This window comes from Solanum stenotomum, chromosome 10 (assembly GCF_019186545.1).
Source record: "Solanum stenotomum isolate F172 chromosome 10, ASM1918654v1, whole genome shotgun sequence".
NCBI lineage: Eukaryota > Viridiplantae > Streptophyta > Magnoliopsida > Solanales > Solanaceae > Solanum > Solanum stenotomum.
Window position 1 is genome coordinate 44,095,810 of NC_064291.1, and position 21,079 is coordinate 44,116,888.

Below are 21,079 nucleotides of genomic sequence, written 5' to 3' on the forward strand. Positions count from 1 at the left end.
AGCTTTCTGGTTTCACGATATTAGGATTGCGAATGAGACGGTTCGGTCGAATATTTTTAAGAAATTATACCATTCTAAATTTTTGGATATTTTATAATGTATAGCCAAAATTTATTTTCTCACAATCCTCTCAATAATATCGATTTTTTTTTACTTTTAAATATTACCTCAAAATATACTATTGTTAAAATATTTTATTTGCAAATATGTTTTTGAAGCACTTTAATTCTTAGAAGTCAAGAATGTAAAAAATTGTTGTATATTGTTTGATCTTAAACATTTAATAAGAGGGCTTGCATAAGTATTGTCGTATTGTTTGATGGTCTATCTATTATAGTATCTTTTAATTTTAAACCTAATTAATTAAAGGTTAATAACAAAGCAATGACCTAAAATCGTTCTGTCACGAGATGCCTAAGACCTAGATTTTATTTATACTAGTAATATTATCCACGCTTCGCGCGAAAATTTAATATCACATAATTTATAAAATAATACTTACAATCTATCAATCATTAGAACTAAAATACTATATTATCTTACATACAAAATTACGTAGTAACGAACATTAATAATGAAAAGGAAAATAATAATTATAACATCTTATCATTTATCCTTCAATCAATCATCTTTAATTTGATTTTATAATTTATCCTTTTGCCTCCATGAAGTATTACTATTTGATATTATTGGGAAATTAGATGAACATCAAAATAAGATATTAAATTTTCTAATAAATAAATAATATTTATATGTACTAACAAATACTTATAATAATAACTTTGCATAACATAAATAACAAAGTTTAAAACATGTACTAAAAAATAAAAATTAATATCATAAGTATAAATTAATGATTGTGAAAAAAATATACCAGGATCTATAACAATAGAATGAAACAGAAAGGAAAAAATTGAGCCAACTGAATGCACAGTGTCCCCTTATGAAATTATTCACATTTAGTACCCGAGGTTTAATTGAATAGATCCTCTCAGGATGAAACGATTTTATTCACAAGTATATTGATACAAAAACAATGGTGTCAGTGAGCCATTCAACAGGAGCAAAGTGCGTGAATATTTAATTGTGCAAAAGAAGAAGAAGAAGAAGTTCAGAATTTTCGTTGTTTTAAAATGAGAGGAAAACCCTCTATTTATAGACAACAAAAAATAGTGTGAACGAATGCTTATTGTGTCTTATCGGAAATATCACAACTCTTTGAAAAGTTACAACTCTTCGAAAAGGTCAGAACCTTTCATAAAAGTCGTAACTCATCATAAAAGTCACATCTTTTCAAGAAAGGGGATGACTATTTTTGGGTAACTCTTCTTAAAAGTCGTAACTCTTCATAAAAATCATAACTTTTTATAAAAGTCACATATTTTCATGAAAAGGGAAAGACTATTTTTGAAAATAAATAAATTTAAAAGGAAATTCTAATTTGTGGTGGCGCCACATAGGCGGACCTATGATTCTCTTTTATATAAATATATGATTTGAAAAATATTATGAAATATATTTATATATTAAATTTAACATATTGTTAATATATAAAATATATTTATATATATTTAAAGTTATTCGATTCAGTTTAAATTTTATTTTATTTTTTTATAAATTAAAAAAGACCATCTCAATTGTTTGAAATAATTATACACCATAAAAATGATATAAATCGGTATTTGGTAGGTTATTCATTTTCTATTGACACCCTAATGAGTATCTTTTTATACTACTCTCATTTTCTTGATTATATATATTCATTCATTCATCTTTGTATCTACCACTTCTCCTTTCTTCCCATTTCTCCCAATTTTTCTCTGTTTCCATAGTACCCATTTCTTTTCTTTGGTTAAAAAGAAGGAAATTTCCTTCCTTTACTACCAAACAAAGAAATTGGGTCTTTTAGTTTTCTTGTTTTGAAGCTATAACTTGTTATATATACTGTGTTTGAGTTTCTAACAATTCTGTAATCACTTCTGAGTTTTTTGGGGTTTTGGGCTTGTGAGTGTGGAGAAAAGATAGCATTTTGTTGTTGTTATGGCAGGAGTTGGATCAAGATGGAAGGTTTTTCGGCCATTACTGTCAATTTCTTGGAGTTTTCTTCTGGCTGCCATATTTGTTTCAGCTGAAAGAAGTTTGAAGAAGGAAATTGTTGCACAAAATGCAACTCATCAGTCAGATGCTGATTTACTTACTTCAGTTGTGCAATTCTTGTGGAAGCCTAATGAATCTGGTTACCAACATGTTTGGCCGGTAATTTAAAAATTTGATCTTTTTGATTCTGTTGTATTTTGTAGCTTTTGAGTTTTTTGAATTAGTGGTGATTTGTTAGTTTATGTGATCTAGTATAACATTGATTGATAGTAATAGTGGACTAGTTGGTGCTGTTAGTGAGCCTAATTTAGTTTGATTGGGTGGGACCATTAATGGACTAAAATTGAATCTGGATCAATTAGAGATGCTTTGAGAGTAAATGGAACCCACATCCATGAAATGTAGTAATATGTTATCTTTATGCAGATTCTTGTGGCACTTTTTGTTTTTTTTTTCTTCTGAAGTTGGAGAATATGGAGGTCAACATGTATATTTACTTGCTGTTTGAGATCAAGAAGAGATTAAGAATGAAGATGTTTAGAAAAACTGATCCAAAAAAATCTAAGATGGAATCCATATGAGTAAGTTGGTCAATGTGAAGAAATACAGAGTAGTTAATGTTAATTTTCCTTTTGAAAGTGACTGGCATGATGCTTCTGATCTCTGAGATGGTGGCATGTTGGAATTTTGACCTGTGATTGGGTTGCCACTTCCATGTGCTACATTGACTTATAAAATCTTACTTTTATAGCTTGGTCATATTTTTCATTAGGCTCCTGACCCTCCTGTTTGCCTTATTTCTGTTGACATGGTTGACAAGGGAAGTTTTGAATGTGTGTTACTTGATGTCATTGCAGGAGATGAAATTTGGATGGCAAATTATTGTTGGTTCGATAATTGGATTTTTGGGAGCAGCATTTGGGAGTGTAGGTGGTGTTGGTGGTGGCGGCATATTTGTACCTATGCTTTCTCTCATCGTTGGATTTGATCCAAAATCATCTACTGCAATTTCAAAGTGTAAGATAAGGAGCCTAGTATAAGATTGACTTTTAAGAAATTTGATTGTTAATTTCATGACTTCAAGGACTTAACAAATTGTGGTGAATATTTAGTTTATTCTGACCCTAGTGGACTTGCCCATGATTTCTGAAGTGATGGAACTTAATGATAAAAAGAAAGAAGAGACAAGGGAACTTAATGAGTAATGACTTAATAGACCCTGAAGTTTTCGCCTGGAATTGCTCCTGACTCAAGTTTTCTGTGGAAGACTATCTTCATGCTCCTTCTTATCAATAAACTTCTTTCCCTCCAGAGTTTTCGAGCTTCATTCAGTCATCTTTTGTTGGCAGATTGCTGGATATTCTTTTCCCTTTCTGTGAGAAGTATATCGGGGCTTTTAGCTTAATACACCTTTTGAATATGTAAACAGAAAATAGCTTCTAGATTAGACAAGCCGTGCATATCAGATAATTTACTCCCTGACAGATGCGTTTTCCCCAGTCTTTTCCCTTTAGCCAGGATAAGTGCAGACCCCCTGTGGAATTCACACTATATCAGCACAGTGCTGTAGTAGCAAGTCTTAATTTCTGAATTTTCATCTTCTCTTATTAGCTGCTCTCTCCTGGTTAAGGGACTCACAGATTCTACTCTTGTTTGTCAGGTATGATCATGGGAGCTTCGGTCTCTACTGTTTACTATAATCTAAAGCTCAGGCATCCAACGATTGATATGCCTATTATTGATTATGATTTGGCTGTTCTCATCCAGCCAATGCTGATGCTTGGCATTAGTATCGGAGTTACTTTCAATGTGATATTTGCTGATTGGATGGTCACTGTTCTGCTAATAGTACTCTTCTTCGGTAAGATTGCACTTGAAATATGACACACTTTGTGTTTCCTTTACTCACTGCACCAATAAAACTTCTGAACTTGTGTAATTGTTGCAGGTACATCAACCAAGGCCTTTTTGCGAGGGGTTGAAACGTGGAAGAAAGAGACTATCCTGAAAAAGGTTAATGAATTTTTCTTCCTATTTGAATACTGTAGTCTGTACATTGAAACAGCATGTTTGAATTGTTGGTACTTTTGCACCCTCTTTTCACCCATTCTAGTGGGCATCCATTCTGTACAGTAGATAGCATGTCTGATGGGTGATTTTATTCCTAGTATCGTGATGCCTTGTCCCATTGAATTCTAGCAAGGCCATGTAAATAAGGTCATATATCTTAAGTGTTGGTTTTGATAATCACACGTGTTTCATACTTCAGGAGACTGAGGCTGCGAAAAAGTCAGGCGCAAATGGTAGGCTATACAAACAATTTTTTTATTATATATGAGTTAATGAGATTTCAATCTCAGTATTCTTTTCTTTCCTGCTGATATGGTTTTTTTGTGCTCATCGCTGGTGAAGACGCAGAGTACAAGCTCCTTCCTGGTGATGCCAATGATGCTGAAAAGAAAAAAACAGAAGCTTCCGAACCTGAGGTAACTTATCGTAGATCTTGAAATGACAATATTCTGCTTCTCTTGATAGTTTAGATCTAATAAGCTATGTCATTTTAGGTACCTATCATGGAGAATGTTTGCTGGAAGGAAACTGGACTCCTGTCTTTTGTTTGGGTTGCATTTCTAGCTCTGCAAATTGGCAAGGTTTTCATCTTTCCTTATCTGTATTTTTTTTTATGATCCACATATACTCAGAGTTGATGCTCTTGTGTTTGGATTGTTTATTAAAGTTGTTTCAAATTTTGTAAACTAACTCGCCTTGTGTTTTGTGGAAACAGAATTATACAGACAATTGTACACCACTATATTGGGTGGTGAATCTGTTGCAGGTTCGTGTTTATCTATGTTAAAGGTTGATGCAAAGTCTTAAATCTCAAATATTATTCTAGCAATGAATATGAACCTTTCAATGTCCTGCAGGTCCCAGTTGCCCTTGGTGTATCATCTTATGAAGCTGTTAGCCTGTACAAGGGTTGGAGAAGGATTGAATCCAAGGGAGAAGACGGAACTAACTTCCGGGTGATGCAACTAATTGTTTATTGCTTTTTTGGAATAGTAGCTGGTATGGTAGGGGGACTTCTTGGATTGGGTGGAGGATTTATCATGGGTCCTATGTTTTTGGAGCTGGGCGTTCCTCCTCAGGTGCGTGTATATGTTATCCTTAAGTGGTATGGAGCAAAATAATATTATTGTTTTTTCCATACATAAGGGCTACTTATCTATGGTTGGTTCATTTTGGTGGTTATGCTTCTGCTGAGTTTTATTTCAGCCGATAATCTTTAATGATCATGGTTTTTACCATGACCGTATGGTTTTGTTAAAAACATAAACAGCCACAAAATTGGACAACTGGTCCCTCAAAGTTGGTGGGAGGCTTTGGGGTGCAGGCTGATCTGCCTGATATGTATGGCGGCTTGAGCTATGAAATCTAAGCCAGACCAAACTTGCATACAGGCAACAAACCTTTTGGAATTCTCAGAAAATAATCTATTGGTACTCAAAATGGCAATTAATAATTAAAATTTTAGTCATGAGTTCAAGCATACAATTTTCTGGATGCAAATGTAAAGTCGAAGGGATCTCAGATATGTTAGAAACACTGATAAAATCTCGACTTCCTGGATTGAAAGAGACCCAAACAATGATAGTCGAAGACTAGAAGGTGCCGGGATATGGCCTAAAGATTTTTGATGGAGACAATTTCAATTAGTAATGTTTAAATGTGCCTCTTGATTTTTAACAAATTCCATGGTCAATAAAAACAGTGACTTTTACCACAAAAGTTTGTGCTGAATGTTCACTTAAGTTAATAGGGTTTTTTCCATTTGCATGTAGAATTAAGCAAAATTCTTGGATACATCATTTCTCGACGTACTGGATTAATATTTGTGTATTATATGAGTTATGACATTCACCAACAATCTTCCTCTAGCTTCACGAATGAATCATTTCCAAATTTTTCTTCCGTGTTTCATTTTACCCATACCTGATATCCATGTTAATCTTACAGTTAAAAGAGCTTATCTTGTCATCTTTGAAGTTTCCCATATTTTTGTTTTTCACCATATGTGGTTGGGTTTTTTTCTTTTGCTTTCATTAGAATTACGAATTTCAGTAAATTGAGTTGTTTGATGCTTAGTCTGTAGCGTCTGTATATTTCGCAAGCAGACATTAGGAAAATGTTTTATGTTTGGGTCCTGGACAATCTCTCATGATTTATTTCATGGAAGTTGTCCAAGACTAAACTAAGGATGAAATTTAGGATTTTTATTAAGTGAGAAGTAAAATTATCCAGTGTTACTAGGATTTTATTTTTCTTTTAAAAGTTAATTTAATTATAATTTATAAACCAGCGTATGAATAAATTAAGGGAGTTTAGGAGGAAGAATCATTTTACTTGATCTGTCTTCATATCTAATCAACTTCTGATCATACTTTATAGTGATCGTCTCATGTTACTGAGTTTCTGCTTTTAGGTTTCAAGTGCCACTGCCACGTTTGCAATGATGTTCTCCTCATCAATGTCTGTTGTAGAGTATTACCTTCTTAAACGTTTCCCAGTTCCTTATGGTATGTGCTGATCTCTTAAATTAACAATCGAATACAAAGTAGATTTTTCACCTGTATATAGGAATTGAAAGTTGTATTCTTGCTGCAGCTCTGTACTTCGTTGCCGTGGCAACTGTTGCTGCGTTTATTGGGCAACATGTTGTAAGGAGAATGATTATGATACTAGGAAGAGCATCACTTATCATCTTCATCCTTGCCTCCACAATTTTTGTGAGCGCAATTTCACTAGGTACGCATCTGTATTTCTTAGGCAACTCATCAGCATCAACATTTAGTTGTCCTCTCGAATGAATCATCACTTCGTTCTCTATTTCAGATTGAATTGGTATTACAATCTCTTTTCTGGTTTGACAGGTGGGGTTGGTATCTCAAACATGATCGGCAAGATCCAGCGCCATGAATACATGGGCTTCGAGAACCTTTGCAAATATGATCCGTAATTAAGTTCAAGTTTAGGTGAAGCAAAGTGGTCGTACATTAGTGCTTCCCTAACTGAAGTAGAGGCTTATGTTGGAGACCGATTCTTGGGTTGGTGGAGGAAGATAACCACCATCTCGATTTGGCTAGTTCAATTCTACATTAGATATACACTGGCAATGAATCTGCTGTAGAAGATTTCTGCTCTGGAGAAATCTGTTGTGGTATATTTATGCTGTGGGTGTTTTTCCATTAGGGAATTTATTGTCATTTTTGTGTGAAATGGAATTCAGTTTTGAACACCAGAAATAATGGGAGACAAAAGAGGTAGAAATTCTTAAGTCATTTGATTTGTAAAACTCATGTGTTATCTTGGTGTAGAACACTATAATCTGAATTATTATTGATTCCATGTTGCCCCTTTTGCTAGTAAGTAGTACTTGAGCTTTATTTATTGATGTCTCATTCAAAGGAAATTAATTATTTTTGATGTCTTGTAAGTTGTATGATTGAGGACATTGTGCTAGACATGATTCACTAAAGAAAGAATATGATGATTTTTTCTCATCTATAGCCAAACTCCTACTAAAGACACATGAAACACTTTAAGAAAATTTTTACAATGAACTTAAGATGTTTTTTTGTTTTTCGCCCGGTGTTCGATATTTGTATTTGACAACTTGATTTTGCATTTGGGAAGTTTCACATTGGAATTTAAGTGTTCCCTAATAAAGGCGCCTCCATATTTAATATGGCTTGAATCAAGACCTTTTATTAAGAACGAATAAGTATTTACCACGATATTTGTTGGATCTTTGACTAGAAAACAGTCTAAAGTTAATTCCACTGTACATTAGCTCCATACACTGGGATAATATAATAGTAAGAACAATGGTGGAATTAGAGTAGTAATTACATATTCACAGAAATTCAATAATTTTTGTTCAAACTTTTTATGTTTTAAAATATACACTAAATATCTAGAAATATTTAATTGTGAATTCACTTAGTATTTTATCGAACCTATAAACGTCAAATGTTAGATCCACCTTGGAGATTTAGAAAGACAAGTGGATTCAACAAGAATTAGGAATTTTGATTTCTTTTTTTAAAAAAATCTGAGGATTATGTTGCACTTGCTCTCGCTTGTGAATTTTACTTGGCCTCTCAAAGTTTTGAACAATGCCTCTAACTTTGTTATCACTTGCGTGGATTCTTTACTTTTAATGTCGCATCCGTGTCGTATTCTTCAAAAATAAAGTACTTTTGAAGAATACGACATGCACTCATTGACGTTATTGAAGAATCGAGGTGATCACATATCAATATTCTATTTTTGTCACATTCTTTTTATTCTATGAATCTTTACCTAATCCAATTGCACGCATGTAAGTTTGGTCATATTCTAAAAAATATATAAAATAAATATGGGGGGATGGCTCTAGTGGATTGGGTAGCCACGAAAGCTACTGGTCAGAAGACTCAAATTCTAGCTAACAACTTTAGACCCAAATTGATTTACTTTGTGAGTTGGCACATGCGTGTCAATCAATTTGAATCAATAATTTTTACAAAAATCATATACTATTATTAACCCCTATAATCTCAATGTGTCTCATGGTTGACAATGGCATAATAGATTTTTTCTGGTGTTCGATATTTATTTCGAGGCTCAATTGATTTCGATTTGTATTGAAAAAATTCATTTTGAGGTAAGCATTTTCTATCAAAAATAATATTATCTTAGAGATCAAATTCTAGACTCTTGTCACCCATCATAGTTTGTGAGTCAGACTCACCAATGAAGGAAAATGTTCTTCATGGAAAATGATGAATATTATCTCAAAAATATTTATATGTTATTCAACCAAATATAATGGAGGCAAGTAAGAATGGGTAGTGGGGGTTTGGAGGTGCCGGGGGAAGAGGGTGGGGGGGCATGGTCAGAGAGTGAAGAGGAGACAATAAACTTGAAACGTCACTTATACAACTTGTTTTTCCTTTATCTATTAGGGAAGTAATTTTCCTCATATAAAAAAAATTTATTTTTCAAGAGAATATTTTCCAGACATTTTAATCAATCAAACGTAAAAAAATTGAAGAAAATATTTTCCTTCCAACCAAACACATGCCTTAAAAGAAAAATGTTAATTTAGTATCTTAGCGCTTAATCTTTCTTGAGGTGGATTTATTGTGTAAATAACAAGCAATTTCTAGCCAGTTGAGTAAATTGCACTTAATTTTAGATTATATAAAATGGAAAATGTTATTATAATTTAGAAAGTCAAATATGGATGCGAAGAAAAGTTTCATGAGAAAACATTCAATTTAGTTGAAAATTTTCTTTCAAAATTTGAAGTAAAGTTCAATTATTGACATATAGTTATTTGACCTATAATCAAGGGGTTGTTTGGCTCACTTACTAATTATTGACAGGTGTTTGTTTATCAAACTAGTTCATTATTTCATCAAATTTGAAACATAAATCAGGCTTAATATATAGTCAATCTCTAAGATTTGTCAGGATATTTCATTTAGACATTCAAACTAAGTTATGTTACAATTAAACACCTCAATTTCTGATCAAGTGTTCCAATTAGACACTTTGAGTTCAAATTTTGAAAAAACTTTTACGCTTGTTTTCATTTGTCTATTAGGTAGTTATGTTAATCACATAAAATATGTCATCTCCTTTAATTATACGCATCAACCTCAAGTAGAATACGTCATAGGTTTTACAACTTATTGATGCAAATGTGTATAACTAAAGAAGATGATATATTTTATGTGCTTAACTTAACTATATAATAGATCAGAGGCGAATCCAGGATTTCAAGAAAACGGGTGCACCATTGCTTTAAAGATAAGATCAAAAATTTATAATAACAATACTAAGCAAGCAATACATAAAAATTACATTACCACAAAAATTATCATCAGTTTACAATTGTACTCGACGAGACTTCATATTTTGAAAACGATCTATAATAGCATCATTACTTACATTTTCAAATATCTTCCGCTCTATCTTACAAACTAAACAACCATTCAAAAATTCTTCACCAATGCTATTACGTAGATCATTTTTGATGAGCTTCATTGAGGAGAATGCTCTTTCCACACTTGTCGTAGCAACAGGCAATAACAAAGCCAACTTTACAAGCAAATAAACAAGAGAAAGTTTGATCCAATTTTGTTTGTGCCATCCGTAGCAAGATATTTAATCCCCTTCAAGTTGAGAAACTTGCTATCACACTCTCGAGCATAGACAATGAAACTATCAAGCTGATAACTGAGATCTCGAAGTTCATTATCACCAAAGTCGCTTTTATAATATTCAGCCAACTTCATTATTCTGCTCTTACTAAAATTAGCAAATGAATCAACCGGATTCAAACTAGTCATACCAAGGAGTAAGTCACTAATCACAACATCAAAACGATTATTGGGCTCCTGAAGTTGCAAATCAATAACTGCATAAAACACTTCCACACGAAAGTGATGTAAATATGAAATTTCGGACTTCTTACGCTTCGATCTTGGATAGTCTTCACTCATTACGGGAACCAGAATATCATGTTTAGCACAAAATGAAGAAACCTCATCCATCAAAGACTCCAAACCACTCTCTCTCATTGCTTGTAATCTTCTCTTTGAAAGATTAAGCAATCCTATAGCATTGACAATATCTTGATCTTTCTTTTGTAAAGCTTTGTTCAATTCATTTGTAAGAAGCAACATCTTGAACATCAAATGCAACACAAAGATAAATTCAAATTCTTGAATTTTATCTAAAAGGTTACATGCTGCAAGTTTATCAAGATCATGTGGAGAATCTTCTCTCATATCTTTAAGCACATTAGCAATTGAAGAATATATAATCATGAAATTTTCCAAGGTCTTGAAATGGGATCCCCAACGAGTATCACCCGGTCGTTGGAGGCCTTGATTTAATCCTTGTCCAGTAAGAATTTCTCCATATTTAAGCAATTCTTCCAACTTTTCAACTTGGTGTTGTTGAAGTAAGTCCCTGCGTTTAAAAGATGTCCCAATAGTATTCAAAATATTAGTGACAACATAAAAGAAATTTTTCACATCCGAATATTTTTTAGAAAGAGCCACAAGTGTCAATTACAATTGATGAGCAAAGCAATGAATATAAAATGCAGATGGAACATCTTGCAAAATCAAAGACTTTAAGCCATTTTTTTCTCCTTGCATATTACTAGCTCCATCATAACCTTGTCCACGGAGTCTTGATAGGCATAACGAGTGATCCAAAAGTAAAGAGTAAATTACTTTTTGCAATGATCTTACGGATGTATCACCCACATGAACAATACCCAAAAAGCTTTCTATCAACTCTCCGTTTTTGTTAACATATCGTAAAACTAGTGCCATTTGCTCTTTATGTGAAATGTCCTTTGACTCATCAACTAGTATTCCAAAATAATCACCATCCAAGTCTTTGATGATAGCTTTAATTGTTTCTTTAGTACAAGCATCCACAGTATCTTTTTGAATTGTTGAACAAATCATCATATCATTTTTTGGAGCATGTTGTAATATCACCTTTTCCACATCCGGACGATTAACCCCATGAAATTTCAAAAGTTCAAGAAAAAGACCTTTGTAATCGAAATCTTCACTCTCATCATGACCACGAAATGGCAATTCATTTCTTAGGAGAAACCTTACCACATCGATTGAGGTATTTAAATGAATTCGATAATCACTTTTTATTTTTTCACTTTGCTTGTGAAGAGAAGATTGAATTGATTGACGTTGATTCGCAAAAATCAAGCATCCTATTCATACATTTGTTATGAATACTATTAACCTCACCAACATGCAATCGAATTCTTTCCAGACCATGGTTCGAATTCTTAAAACCATCTTGTGTAAATAATTTTCCCGCATTGCCACGACTTTCAAATTCATTCTTGAAGAGATAACAACACAAACAAAATATAGCATCATCGTCTATGCTATATTCCAACCAAGCAGAATTTGGAACATTAAACCACTCAAGATTAAATTGTTGATTCCTAGTCCCAAATGTTGTTTTAGGATATACACGAAGTTTTGGTTGATAAGGTCAAAATATAATGTCTCCTCACAACATCTCGAATATTAAAATCATATTCAAAGATAGGTTTTCTTTCTCCGGGATCCCGTTTGAGAGATCCAACCCCAAGAATACAATCAACATTTGAAGAAGAAGGTGTAATTGTCTCTCTTTGAGCTTCTGGAGCTACATGTGAACTAACAGATGGACCGCTACTAAAACGTGGTTGCTTAATCAAAAATTTATCCATTTAAATATTCAAGGATAAATGTTCCTACAAATTCAAATAACTATTCAACTTAGTCACAAATTTAACTAGCAAATTTAAAATAAAATAAGAGAATCACATATCTTTCACAATAAAAAATAAGGGAATCACACCCTTGCAAGTTCAAATAATATAGAGGAATCACAATCTTTGCAAATCTAACTAAAATAGAGGAATCACACCCCTTTCACATTTAACAATAAGAAACCACACATTCATAATAAAAAGAGGAGTTATACCTCTTTTGCATTTGAAATCATATATTCATGAAAGAAGAGGAATCACACCTCTTTCACATTTAAAAAATAAGGGAATCACACCCCTTTCACATTAAAAATATAAAGTGAATCACACCCCTTTCACATTAAAAATATAAAGTGAATCACATCCCTTTCACATTAAAAAAAAATAAAAAATCACACCTTTCAAAATTGATAATATAATATAAAACACATTCCTTACAAGTTATATCTGCAAAATATGTAAGTTTGAGATAATCAATTCTTTAGCTATTGATGATTTCATATTATAAGTAATGACAAGATTTTTTTAAATGAAAACCCTAAAATTAAAGCAATGTATATTTTTATTTTGTTAGTTTGTTTTTTAAAAAGAGAAATCATAAACGAAAATTACCTTAAACTTTGACGATGATGATTTCTCTATATTCTTAACTTGAAGTTGGAGACTTGAAGCTTGAAAAATAAAACACAAATTTGAAGAGAGAAGAAATATATTGTTGAAACTTGGAACTTGAAAAGTGGGTGGGGGAAGGAAACTTTTGAAGTCTTTTAACTTTTAGAACTTCCAAAATTTAGTTTTTTCCTTTATTTTTTAATGTAAAACATGAATTTAGTTTTTTATTTTTTATTTTTAATGAAAAACGTGTTTTAAAGTTGATAAAAATAAGTTGAAGTGAATTGAGGCTGCCTGGGATCGAACCAACGACCTCCGTGTTGAAATCTCGCAGTAATACTAGTGAACCATCCAGTAAACTTGTGAACGGGTTCCACAAATTTTAATTTAACATACTCTTCAATAATTATAGAAGTAATATATCGAGTTTAGTCGGATGATCATGGGTTCCGGTGACCCAAATTTTGTATATAAATTCACCCATGTAATAGATGAATAAGAACACATAAAATAAATATTCAAAAAATGATCTAAATGTGTCTAGTGGAACCTTTACTAGGAGTTGAGATATTCAATTGGAACAAAACCTTGTTTTAAATGTTTAAATGGAATATCCTGACAAATTTAAAGTGTTAGATATGTATTAAGTCTATAAATTAAGAATTTTCAAATTTCCAAACACAAAATTTTACTAGTTATTTTTTTACGTTTATATCAACAACCTTTAAACTTGTCAGTAAATTACCTTTAAATATTTGAAGCACAATATGCTCTAATTGAACACATGACAATTTCGAACTCAAATTTTGGAAAAAGCTTTTGCGCACGTTCTCAGGCACCAGTTACTTAGTTGAATTAAACACTTAAAATACATCACACCTCTTAATTATACACATTAGCTAAATAAATCATAAAATCACCAGTCTTGTTCCAATTGAGGATGGTTTGCATAATTAAAAGAGATAATAATATTTTATGTGGTAATTAACTTATCTATGCAATAAACACATTATAATACACCCAAAAGCTTTTCCAAATATTAAGTTGAACATATATACTAATATAAACAATTTATCATAAGTTCAGGTGCTCAATTAAAACATGTTATAATTCGAACGTCTAAATAAAATTTATCGTCAAGTTTACGGAATTATCATGTTTTCCTTTTCTTTTTTTTTATTTTATATTTTATGTGTGACAAAATTTTAAAATATTCATAGAACAACTTTTTTTTTTTCTTTCAAAATCTAATCAATGTCCAAATTGGGAAAATCTAAAGAAAGGTAAGGAAGATTTAGCTTTGTTTGTACGCAAAAAGTGCGGTTTCAATAGTTTGCCTATATCCACCTGCCTATCTGACTCGGGAAAAACTCGTCGAATCTGCTATAACAAATTAGGGCTTCGAAAACCCTAAAACAGAGAGCTCGTTTTTTCCTTTCCAATCGGAGAAGAGAAAAATGGTGTTCTACTTCAAGGCTCGACCGGAAGCCGGTGACTACACTATCTTTATGGGTCTTGATAAGTATGAGAATGAAGAACTCATCAAATTTGGCTTCCCTGAAGACATCTGGTAACAACCCTTTTTCGGATTTTTGTTTTGTTTTGTTTTTGGGTATAATTTAGTGCTTTTTTTTGGTGCAAGATGAGACCTTTGTGTGCTTTGAGGAATTTTGGGTTTTACTTTTTGTGTGCTTTGTTGTAAAGTTCATCTTTTTAGAATGCCCATTACATTGATTTGTTGTTCTTGATTCCCCATAGAGTTCTTCATTGTTGACTTTTCAACTAACCAAGTATGGAGTAATTCTTGAATTGTTTAGTGTTTACAAATTCATAAATTTTCCCTAATTAGTATTGATCCTAGCATGTTGTTCATTGTGTTTCGACTATCGCATTATATTATTGTTGTTTTTGGCTCCTTTTCTGGTAGACTCTGCACTGTTTCCTTGTTAATTGTTATGTTCTCTTCACTGTTTCCTTCTTTATACCTGGATTTGTTACACTTGAGCCAAGGGTCTCTTGGAAACAGCCTCTCTACCTTCACGAGGTAGTGGTAAGGTTTGCGTACATTCTATACTCCACAGACCTCACTTATGAGATTTCACTGGGTATGTTGTTGTTGTAGTGTTGATAGTTTCTTGTTTTATGAACAATCGGGCATATGTACAGATTCCAACACAATATTTGCAGATTACTGGAATTTAGCAGATTCTGTTTCAAATCTTACATATTCTTAACATTCCCTTATAGCTGGAGAATTCTTATTGTATGCTTTTTAGCTTGTCGCAAATATGACTACTCTTGGAACCTCAAAGAGATTTTGCAAGTACATTGGCTAGTTGGTTGTTTGAATTGACAAAAGTAGTATTATTAATCCTAATTCGATCTTTTGTTTGATAGAGTGACTCTGTGTTTTATGTGCATTATGCAGTGATGTGAAACAATATGTAGTGTGGCTTGACTATCAAAAGTCAATTTTTGGTTGTGCACTTGATCATATTTTTCAACTCTTAAATCATCTGCTTTTAATCCATAAATTTGCGTGTGACAAAAGCTTTGTCTTGATGTTCTTCTGCTCTTGATTACCACGTCTTGTTTTTTTACTTGCAGTGATATTCATATTGACTGCCAATTAGAACATAAAAATCCATAAGTGGATCGTTTTTCAGAAGGCAGTCTTTCCTTGTATACATTAGAGTAACTAACTTCTTTTTCCATCTTCATATAATACATCATGTTTTAGATGTATATCAATGTATCTTAGAATGAGAATTATTGCCTTTGAAGTCTGCCGAAGCTTGTGAACTAAGTAACCACACTAATAGAAAATGAAATATGGAGTTGTATTACTGTGGAATAGTTGAGCTTACCAAACTTTTTGTTTTGATGACAAGGGAAACCCGTAGCCGCTACCCTTTGGGTGCGGACAGGGTAAAACCCACACTCCTATGTAATAGCTCGCAAACCACATAGGAGAGATAACCTGCACTAGGCAAGCCCGGTGCGACGAGCTCGACCTAGAAGGCAAACCCCTTGCTTTCGTTGACAAGGGGTTCCGAACTTGAGACCTCCAACATGGAAGTCCCAAGCCCAAACCACTAGGCCATCCCGAAGGGTTTACCAAACTTTATAAAAAAATAAATAGTTAAATGTGTCTTGGAATGTTAGGGGACTGAATTGTGGTATAAAGAGGAGGCTAATTAGAAATATGCTACACACATGGAAAGTTGATGTAGTGTATTTCCAGGTAACAAAGCTAATGTGGGATATCACAGAGATAGTAAGGGGAGTGTGGGGTAACAATTGGGTAAATCATATCCAATTGGAAGCCAGCGAGTGCATTGTTATTATGTGGGATAAACGGGAATGGGATGGAGAAATAAGTAGTGTAGGCATGTATTCTGTTTCAAATAGCTTCACGGGAAAGAATCAAGACTTCAGTCGGCATCTAATTGGGGTTTATGCCCCAAATGATATACACGAGGGGGAAGAGACTTGGGGGGAAGTTGGTGCTGCTAGGGGGTTGTGTGAAGGACCTTTTGTACTCTACGGATTTTAACACATCCAGACACCCCTCCGAGAAGAAGATCTGTAACAGAATAAACAAGGCAGTGACTGACTTCTCTGGTTTTATTGAAGATATGGAATTGGTGGATCTGTAGCTGATGGGGGAAAGTTTGGTGTGAACAAAAGCTAATAGATCAAACAGAAGATATTTTTGATGTTTTAGTCTATTTATAGGAGCAATAGATAGATGCCCAAGTTGTAAGTTGTAATACTTTTGAAGGGTGATTGCATATTTTGATGTAGTTACACCCGTGGATATTTAAATTAAATGTACTAACAATATTAAAACCTATTCCAACTAGTAGATATTATGTATATGGATCTTTTTCTCCTATTGTGTCTTATTTTAGCTAAGTCTGCATTAACTCGATGAAATTGTAAATCTTTCTAGACAACTTCCTTCCATGTAATTTTAATTCTATCTTGTGCACTTTTAAACTCTTCCACTCACCATAGTTTCACATCTACGGGTCAGTGCATGTCGATGCAGGTCATGACCAAAATCAACCCGAGCACATGCCAACATTTTTAATCTTATCAATCTTGTATGCCTGAACATCACTAACCTATCGGCTACCTGCTATCCATCAATTCAAGTAGTAGATAGCTCTATCCGTCCAAATTAGGCGGGAAAGAATTCACCTTGTATGTTCTGTGCTAGAATTTGAACCTTGAAACTCAAGGTTGTTACCACCTCTAAGTCACCACCTTAGGGGCCTAATGGAAGTAGATATTAACTAAACTTTTTCCTTTGCTTTCATGATATTTTTAGAGGTTATGTGAATGTGTATGGCTATTGGTTATTACTGTGGCTTGCTTAGTCTTTGAAAGTATTAGATTGTTGCTGAGCATGTGGTACTATATGCAGGCAATCTTATGATAAACATGTGTATATTTATTAGTTCTTTGATATATATATGTGAATTTGATTTGACAACGTTTACTATGTTGTAGGTTCCATGTGGATAAAATGTCATCAGCCCATGTTTATTTGAGATTGAACAAGGGTCAAACATTTGATGATATACCTGAAGGTGTATTGGAAGATTGTGCTCAACTTGTCAAGGCGAATTCTATCCAAGGTAAATATTTCTGTCCTGAAAAGGTTGCACATTATTCATAAGTTGATGGCTTTTCAATACCCTTCCCGCCAAACTGAATAAAAAAGGAAAAATGGAAAAGAAGCGTCACATTATACCTGCCTTAAGATCTTTGGTGAGACATCGTTTTTGGCAAACTAGAATCTTCTTTTGGAGCAGATTTGAGACATTCTCCATGTGAATCGGTTTATGTTTATGTTACAAAGACTAATGAAGTTATATGTTAGTATATGCCATAGATTCACATAAATTGTACGTGTGACCTAATACTCTTACATAAGTAATTCTTGTACATTGCTACTAGATTAAGTAGGCGTTTGGACATGCGATTATCATAATTTCAGGTTCCAAATTCTCCAAAAAGCAGGATTTGGGATTCCAAATTGTGATTTCAATTTTTTTTAAAATGTAAAACACTATCCATAAGTTTATATTTTGTGAAAAAAAACCTATCAGTTTAAAGAATAACACATTTTGTAGAGGAGGCAGTATCCATAGTAAATCTGATAGGTGTTTTTTAACTGTTAGGATTTCAAAGTTGGATATGCTGTCCTTTCTCTCTGTATTATGGTATTGGCACTATCCTAGTGTCTTTTTCTTTAATACTCAAGTTACCATTCTCAAAAATATTAAAGAATAGCCCCCAAGGCCTAGCTCGAGCGGCAAAAGGTGGAGGATTTGTGACTTAGGTCGCAGGTTCAGCCCCACACCATGCAAAGCGAAGCCCGATATTTAAGTGGTGAAGGGTAGAGGGGCGTGCCCATTTTTAGAAGGCTGTGATTGGTCCAAAGAGCGGCGGGTCACAGGCGGATTTCTTGGTTATCAAAAAAAATTAAAGAATAACTAGTTAATACTATTGTTGACTGATTGATCCTTATAAAATTATGTGTATTAACAAACTATGGTTTGTTCACTTTTTAAGAATGTGTAAGAATTAGAGAAATTTTGATAGTTTACATAACTTGTGGGTTTTTCATGTTTATGAGAAAAAATACAAATTAAGAAATCCAAAATGCACGTGCAAACAAAACTTCAACTTCAAATCAATGTGATTTCACATCATGTCTAAACAGGGTCTTTAGTCATTAAGAAGTTCTCTTTTCACTTGATATCAGGACTTCTATGATTTTCATGAAAACTTGAGTAGCTTTTGCCTACGGCTGCATACCCGTGTTAAAACTTCTCGTTCTTCCTGAAATTTGCTAGCATTGCCATTTTTTGTCACCGTTCCAGCAGCATCATTTCTTCTTTTCAGATTTACCTCTCTTTCTCATCTCTTCCAAGTTAGTATTCAATCTTTCGCTGTCATTTTTCAATGTCTATTCAACTCATGCCACATTTAATATTAGCATCTAGTCAGCCGATACGTCATCCTCAAGTCAAGGGACGTATTGTTGTTCAGTCAGTTGAAATGTCAAAATCACCATCCAGTTTATGACGCCTGTCTAGTGACACATTCAATTAGTCTTATCAGCAACATATCACTATGCAGTTGTCCTCTCTAGTCAGCATCTTGGTAATGTCACATTGATATCATTGTTCAGTCAGCACCTTGTCAGATCCATGTCTTTTTCTCAATACATTACTTTTCCTATCGATGCTCCTCCGGCATCACTTTGCTTCCTAGTGGCAAGTTACTTTCCAATTTAGATATATAGCTCTAGTTGACATTATATGAACATCGTAGAATGTTACGTATTTGACAGTAAAATATTTACTTGCCTTAGAAATGTGTACTACCTTGATAAAAAAAAAGAAGGGAAAATAACAGCTTAACATATTGCAAGTAACCTAGGACTAACTATATAAAGGAGTTTTTCTCATATATCGTTTCTAAATTAAAGCAATAATTTCTTTCTCTATTTTTTTTTTAAAATTGTACTACGGGAGGTCTAACCTTAGAGTCACATATCATGGCTATTCATGTGCCTTGACACATATTTAAAGTTTGGCATGTTTGGCTTGGTTAATTGACCCTTCTTCTAGTGTGTGGGGTTTGAAGACCTTAGTCAAGCTTCTGTCAAGGGGAACAGCTACCAAATGTGTATTTTATTTTTAATCTGTTGCAATGTTACTGTCAGCGTATATGCTCGTGATTGTACATGAAATGCCGAATTTTATTTAAATCAATAATCTAGGTTTAAAGAATCTGTCGAGACTGCTATTTGGGTAACCTTTCTTTATCCTCTCCATCTTATCAATTTATTTAAATGACACCATCTTGGCAATTTGACCTCATTTTGGCAGGAAACAAGGTAAACAATGTCGATGTTGTTTATACTCCATGGCAAAACCTTAAGAAGACTGCCTCAATGGATGTTGGGCAAGTTAGTTTCCACAACCCAAAAATGGTGAGCATTTTCATGCATTTAAAATGCCTGTGCTTTAACTAACGTGTGCAGATTTGTATGTGGAGTTTTTTTCGGGGGTGGGAGATTTGTTTTGATTGTGGATGTGAAAGTTAATATATATCATGATTTTTTCTTAGGTTCGTACCGTGAGGGTTGAGAAGCGAATAAATGAGATAGTGAATAGATTAAACCGTACAAAGGTGGAAAGGAAGCCTGACTTGAAAGGTAAGTTGCACATTCTTCATATTAATTTTATTTTGAGTAGCCTACAAAGGCTTACTGAATTGTTTGCTGGAAAAAATGATAACTACCTAATTTATTTCTATGCATGAAAGTTTCCATTTCTTAGGACTTCCTGATGTCTGATGCACTTCCACAACTAATAGTAACAACATACCCACTGTGGTCCCACAAGTGGGGTGGGGTCTAAGTTGCTTAGACTCGGGTGCGGGTATCCGAGACGGATGTGAATCTGAGAGTCAGATTCAGCAAAATCCAAATTTTAAGATTCGGGGGTGCGAATCTGAGTATGGATATGGGTGCGGGGATACGGCTAAATTTTTTCAATATTATAAAAATATAGTTATAAAGATATTCTAAATTTGAGAGATATGTTGTGAAATTTTTATTTTTATTAAAAAGGCCACAAAAAGTTAAATCGACTAAACAACTGCATAAAATATATACCATAAAGTAGCCACTAAACAACTGCCTAAAATATCACTTACAATATTTATAAAATATATATAATGATTAATTGTATATTTTGGTACAATTGCATACAAAATAAAAGGAGTATAATTGTTAAAGAAGAGAGAGAATATAATAAACATGAAAAATATAATTTATTTCATAAAAAAGGACACTTATTTCGTGAAACCCTTCATCTCTGGGAGTTCTTTTTCAAGAAAAATTGAAAAAACTCTGTACTTCTTCAAGAAGAAAGATAAAAAAGACTGTATTTCCTTGTACCTTTTCAAGAAAACTTTCTTTCTTCTCTG

At 33.3% G+C, this 21,079-nt stretch overlaps 3 protein-coding genes across 3 annotated transcripts; 2 read left to right on the forward strand and 1 right to left on the reverse strand.

The window, feature by feature from the left end:
• The first annotated feature begins 1,767 nt into the window (after positions 1 to 1,767).
• On the forward strand, positions 1,768 to 7,520 carry LOC125878362 (sulfite exporter TauE/SafE family protein 3-like). The gene is made up of 12 exons (XM_049559600.1): positions 1,768 to 2,256; positions 2,955 to 3,114; positions 3,758 to 3,958; positions 4,046 to 4,110; positions 4,367 to 4,400; positions 4,510 to 4,583; positions 4,662 to 4,748; positions 4,883 to 4,933; positions 5,025 to 5,246; positions 6,581 to 6,674; positions 6,763 to 6,903; positions 7,029 to 7,520. Exons 1-12 carry the CDS (start codon positions 2,041 to 2,043, stop codon positions 7,112 to 7,114), a joined length of 1,431 nt encoding a protein of 476 aa, XP_049415557.1. The 5' UTR covers positions 1,768 to 2,040; the 3' UTR covers positions 7,115 to 7,520.
• A 2,727-nt stretch (positions 7,521 to 10,247) lies between these two features.
• LOC125843020 (uncharacterized) lies at positions 10,248 to 11,630 on the reverse strand. The gene is made up of 2 exons (XM_049522272.1): positions 11,227 to 11,630; positions 10,248 to 11,121 (listed from the first exon to the last, which is right to left on the reverse strand). The coding sequence occupies exons 1-2, from the start codon at positions 11,628 to 11,630 to the stop codon at positions 10,248 to 10,250; spliced, it is 1,278 nt and encodes a 425-aa protein (XP_049378229.1).
• Positions 11,631 to 14,338: 2,708 nt separating this feature from the next.
• On the forward strand, positions 14,339 to 20,425 carry LOC125842621 (uncharacterized). The gene is made up of 4 exons (XM_049521940.1): positions 14,339 to 14,633; positions 17,582 to 17,709; positions 19,975 to 20,078; positions 20,216 to 20,425. The coding sequence occupies exons 1-4, from the start codon at positions 14,521 to 14,523 to the stop codon at positions 20,408 to 20,410; spliced, it is 540 nt and encodes a 179-aa protein (XP_049377897.1). The 5' UTR covers positions 14,339 to 14,520; the 3' UTR covers positions 20,411 to 20,425.
• The last annotated feature ends 654 nt before the right edge of the window (positions 20,426 to 21,079 follow it).

Coding starts and splice junctions, on each gene's coding strand:
- LOC125842621 (XM_049521940.1), top strand. CDS start 14,521: ATGGTGTTCTACTTCAAGGCTCGACCGGAAGCCGGTGACTACACTATC. Junction 14,634..17,581: donor GGCTTCCCTGAAGACATCTG/GTAACAACCCTT, acceptor ACTATGTTGTAG/GTTCCATGTGGATAAAATGT. Junction 17,710..19,974: donor CAAGGCGAATTCTATCCAAG/GTAAATATTTCT, acceptor TCATTTTGGCAG/GAAACAAGGTAAACAATGTC.
- LOC125878362 (XM_049559600.1), top strand. CDS start 2,041: ATGGCAGGAGTTGGATCAAGATGGAAGGTTTTTCGGCCATTACTGTCA. Junction 6,675..6,762: donor ACGTTTCCCAGTTCCTTATG/GTATGTGCTGAT, acceptor TTCTTGCTGCAG/CTCTGTACTTCGTTGCCGTG. Junction 6,904..7,028: donor TGTGAGCGCAATTTCACTAG/GTACGCATCTGT, acceptor CTGGTTTGACAG/GTGGGGTTGGTATCTCAAAC.
- LOC125843020 (XM_049522272.1), bottom strand. CDS start 11,630: ATGATTTGTTCAACAATTCAAAAAGATACTGTGGATGCTTGTACTAAA. Junction 11,122..11,226: donor CATTGCTTTGCTCATCAATT/GTAATTGACACT, acceptor TTTTAAACGCAG/GGACTTACTTCAACAACACC.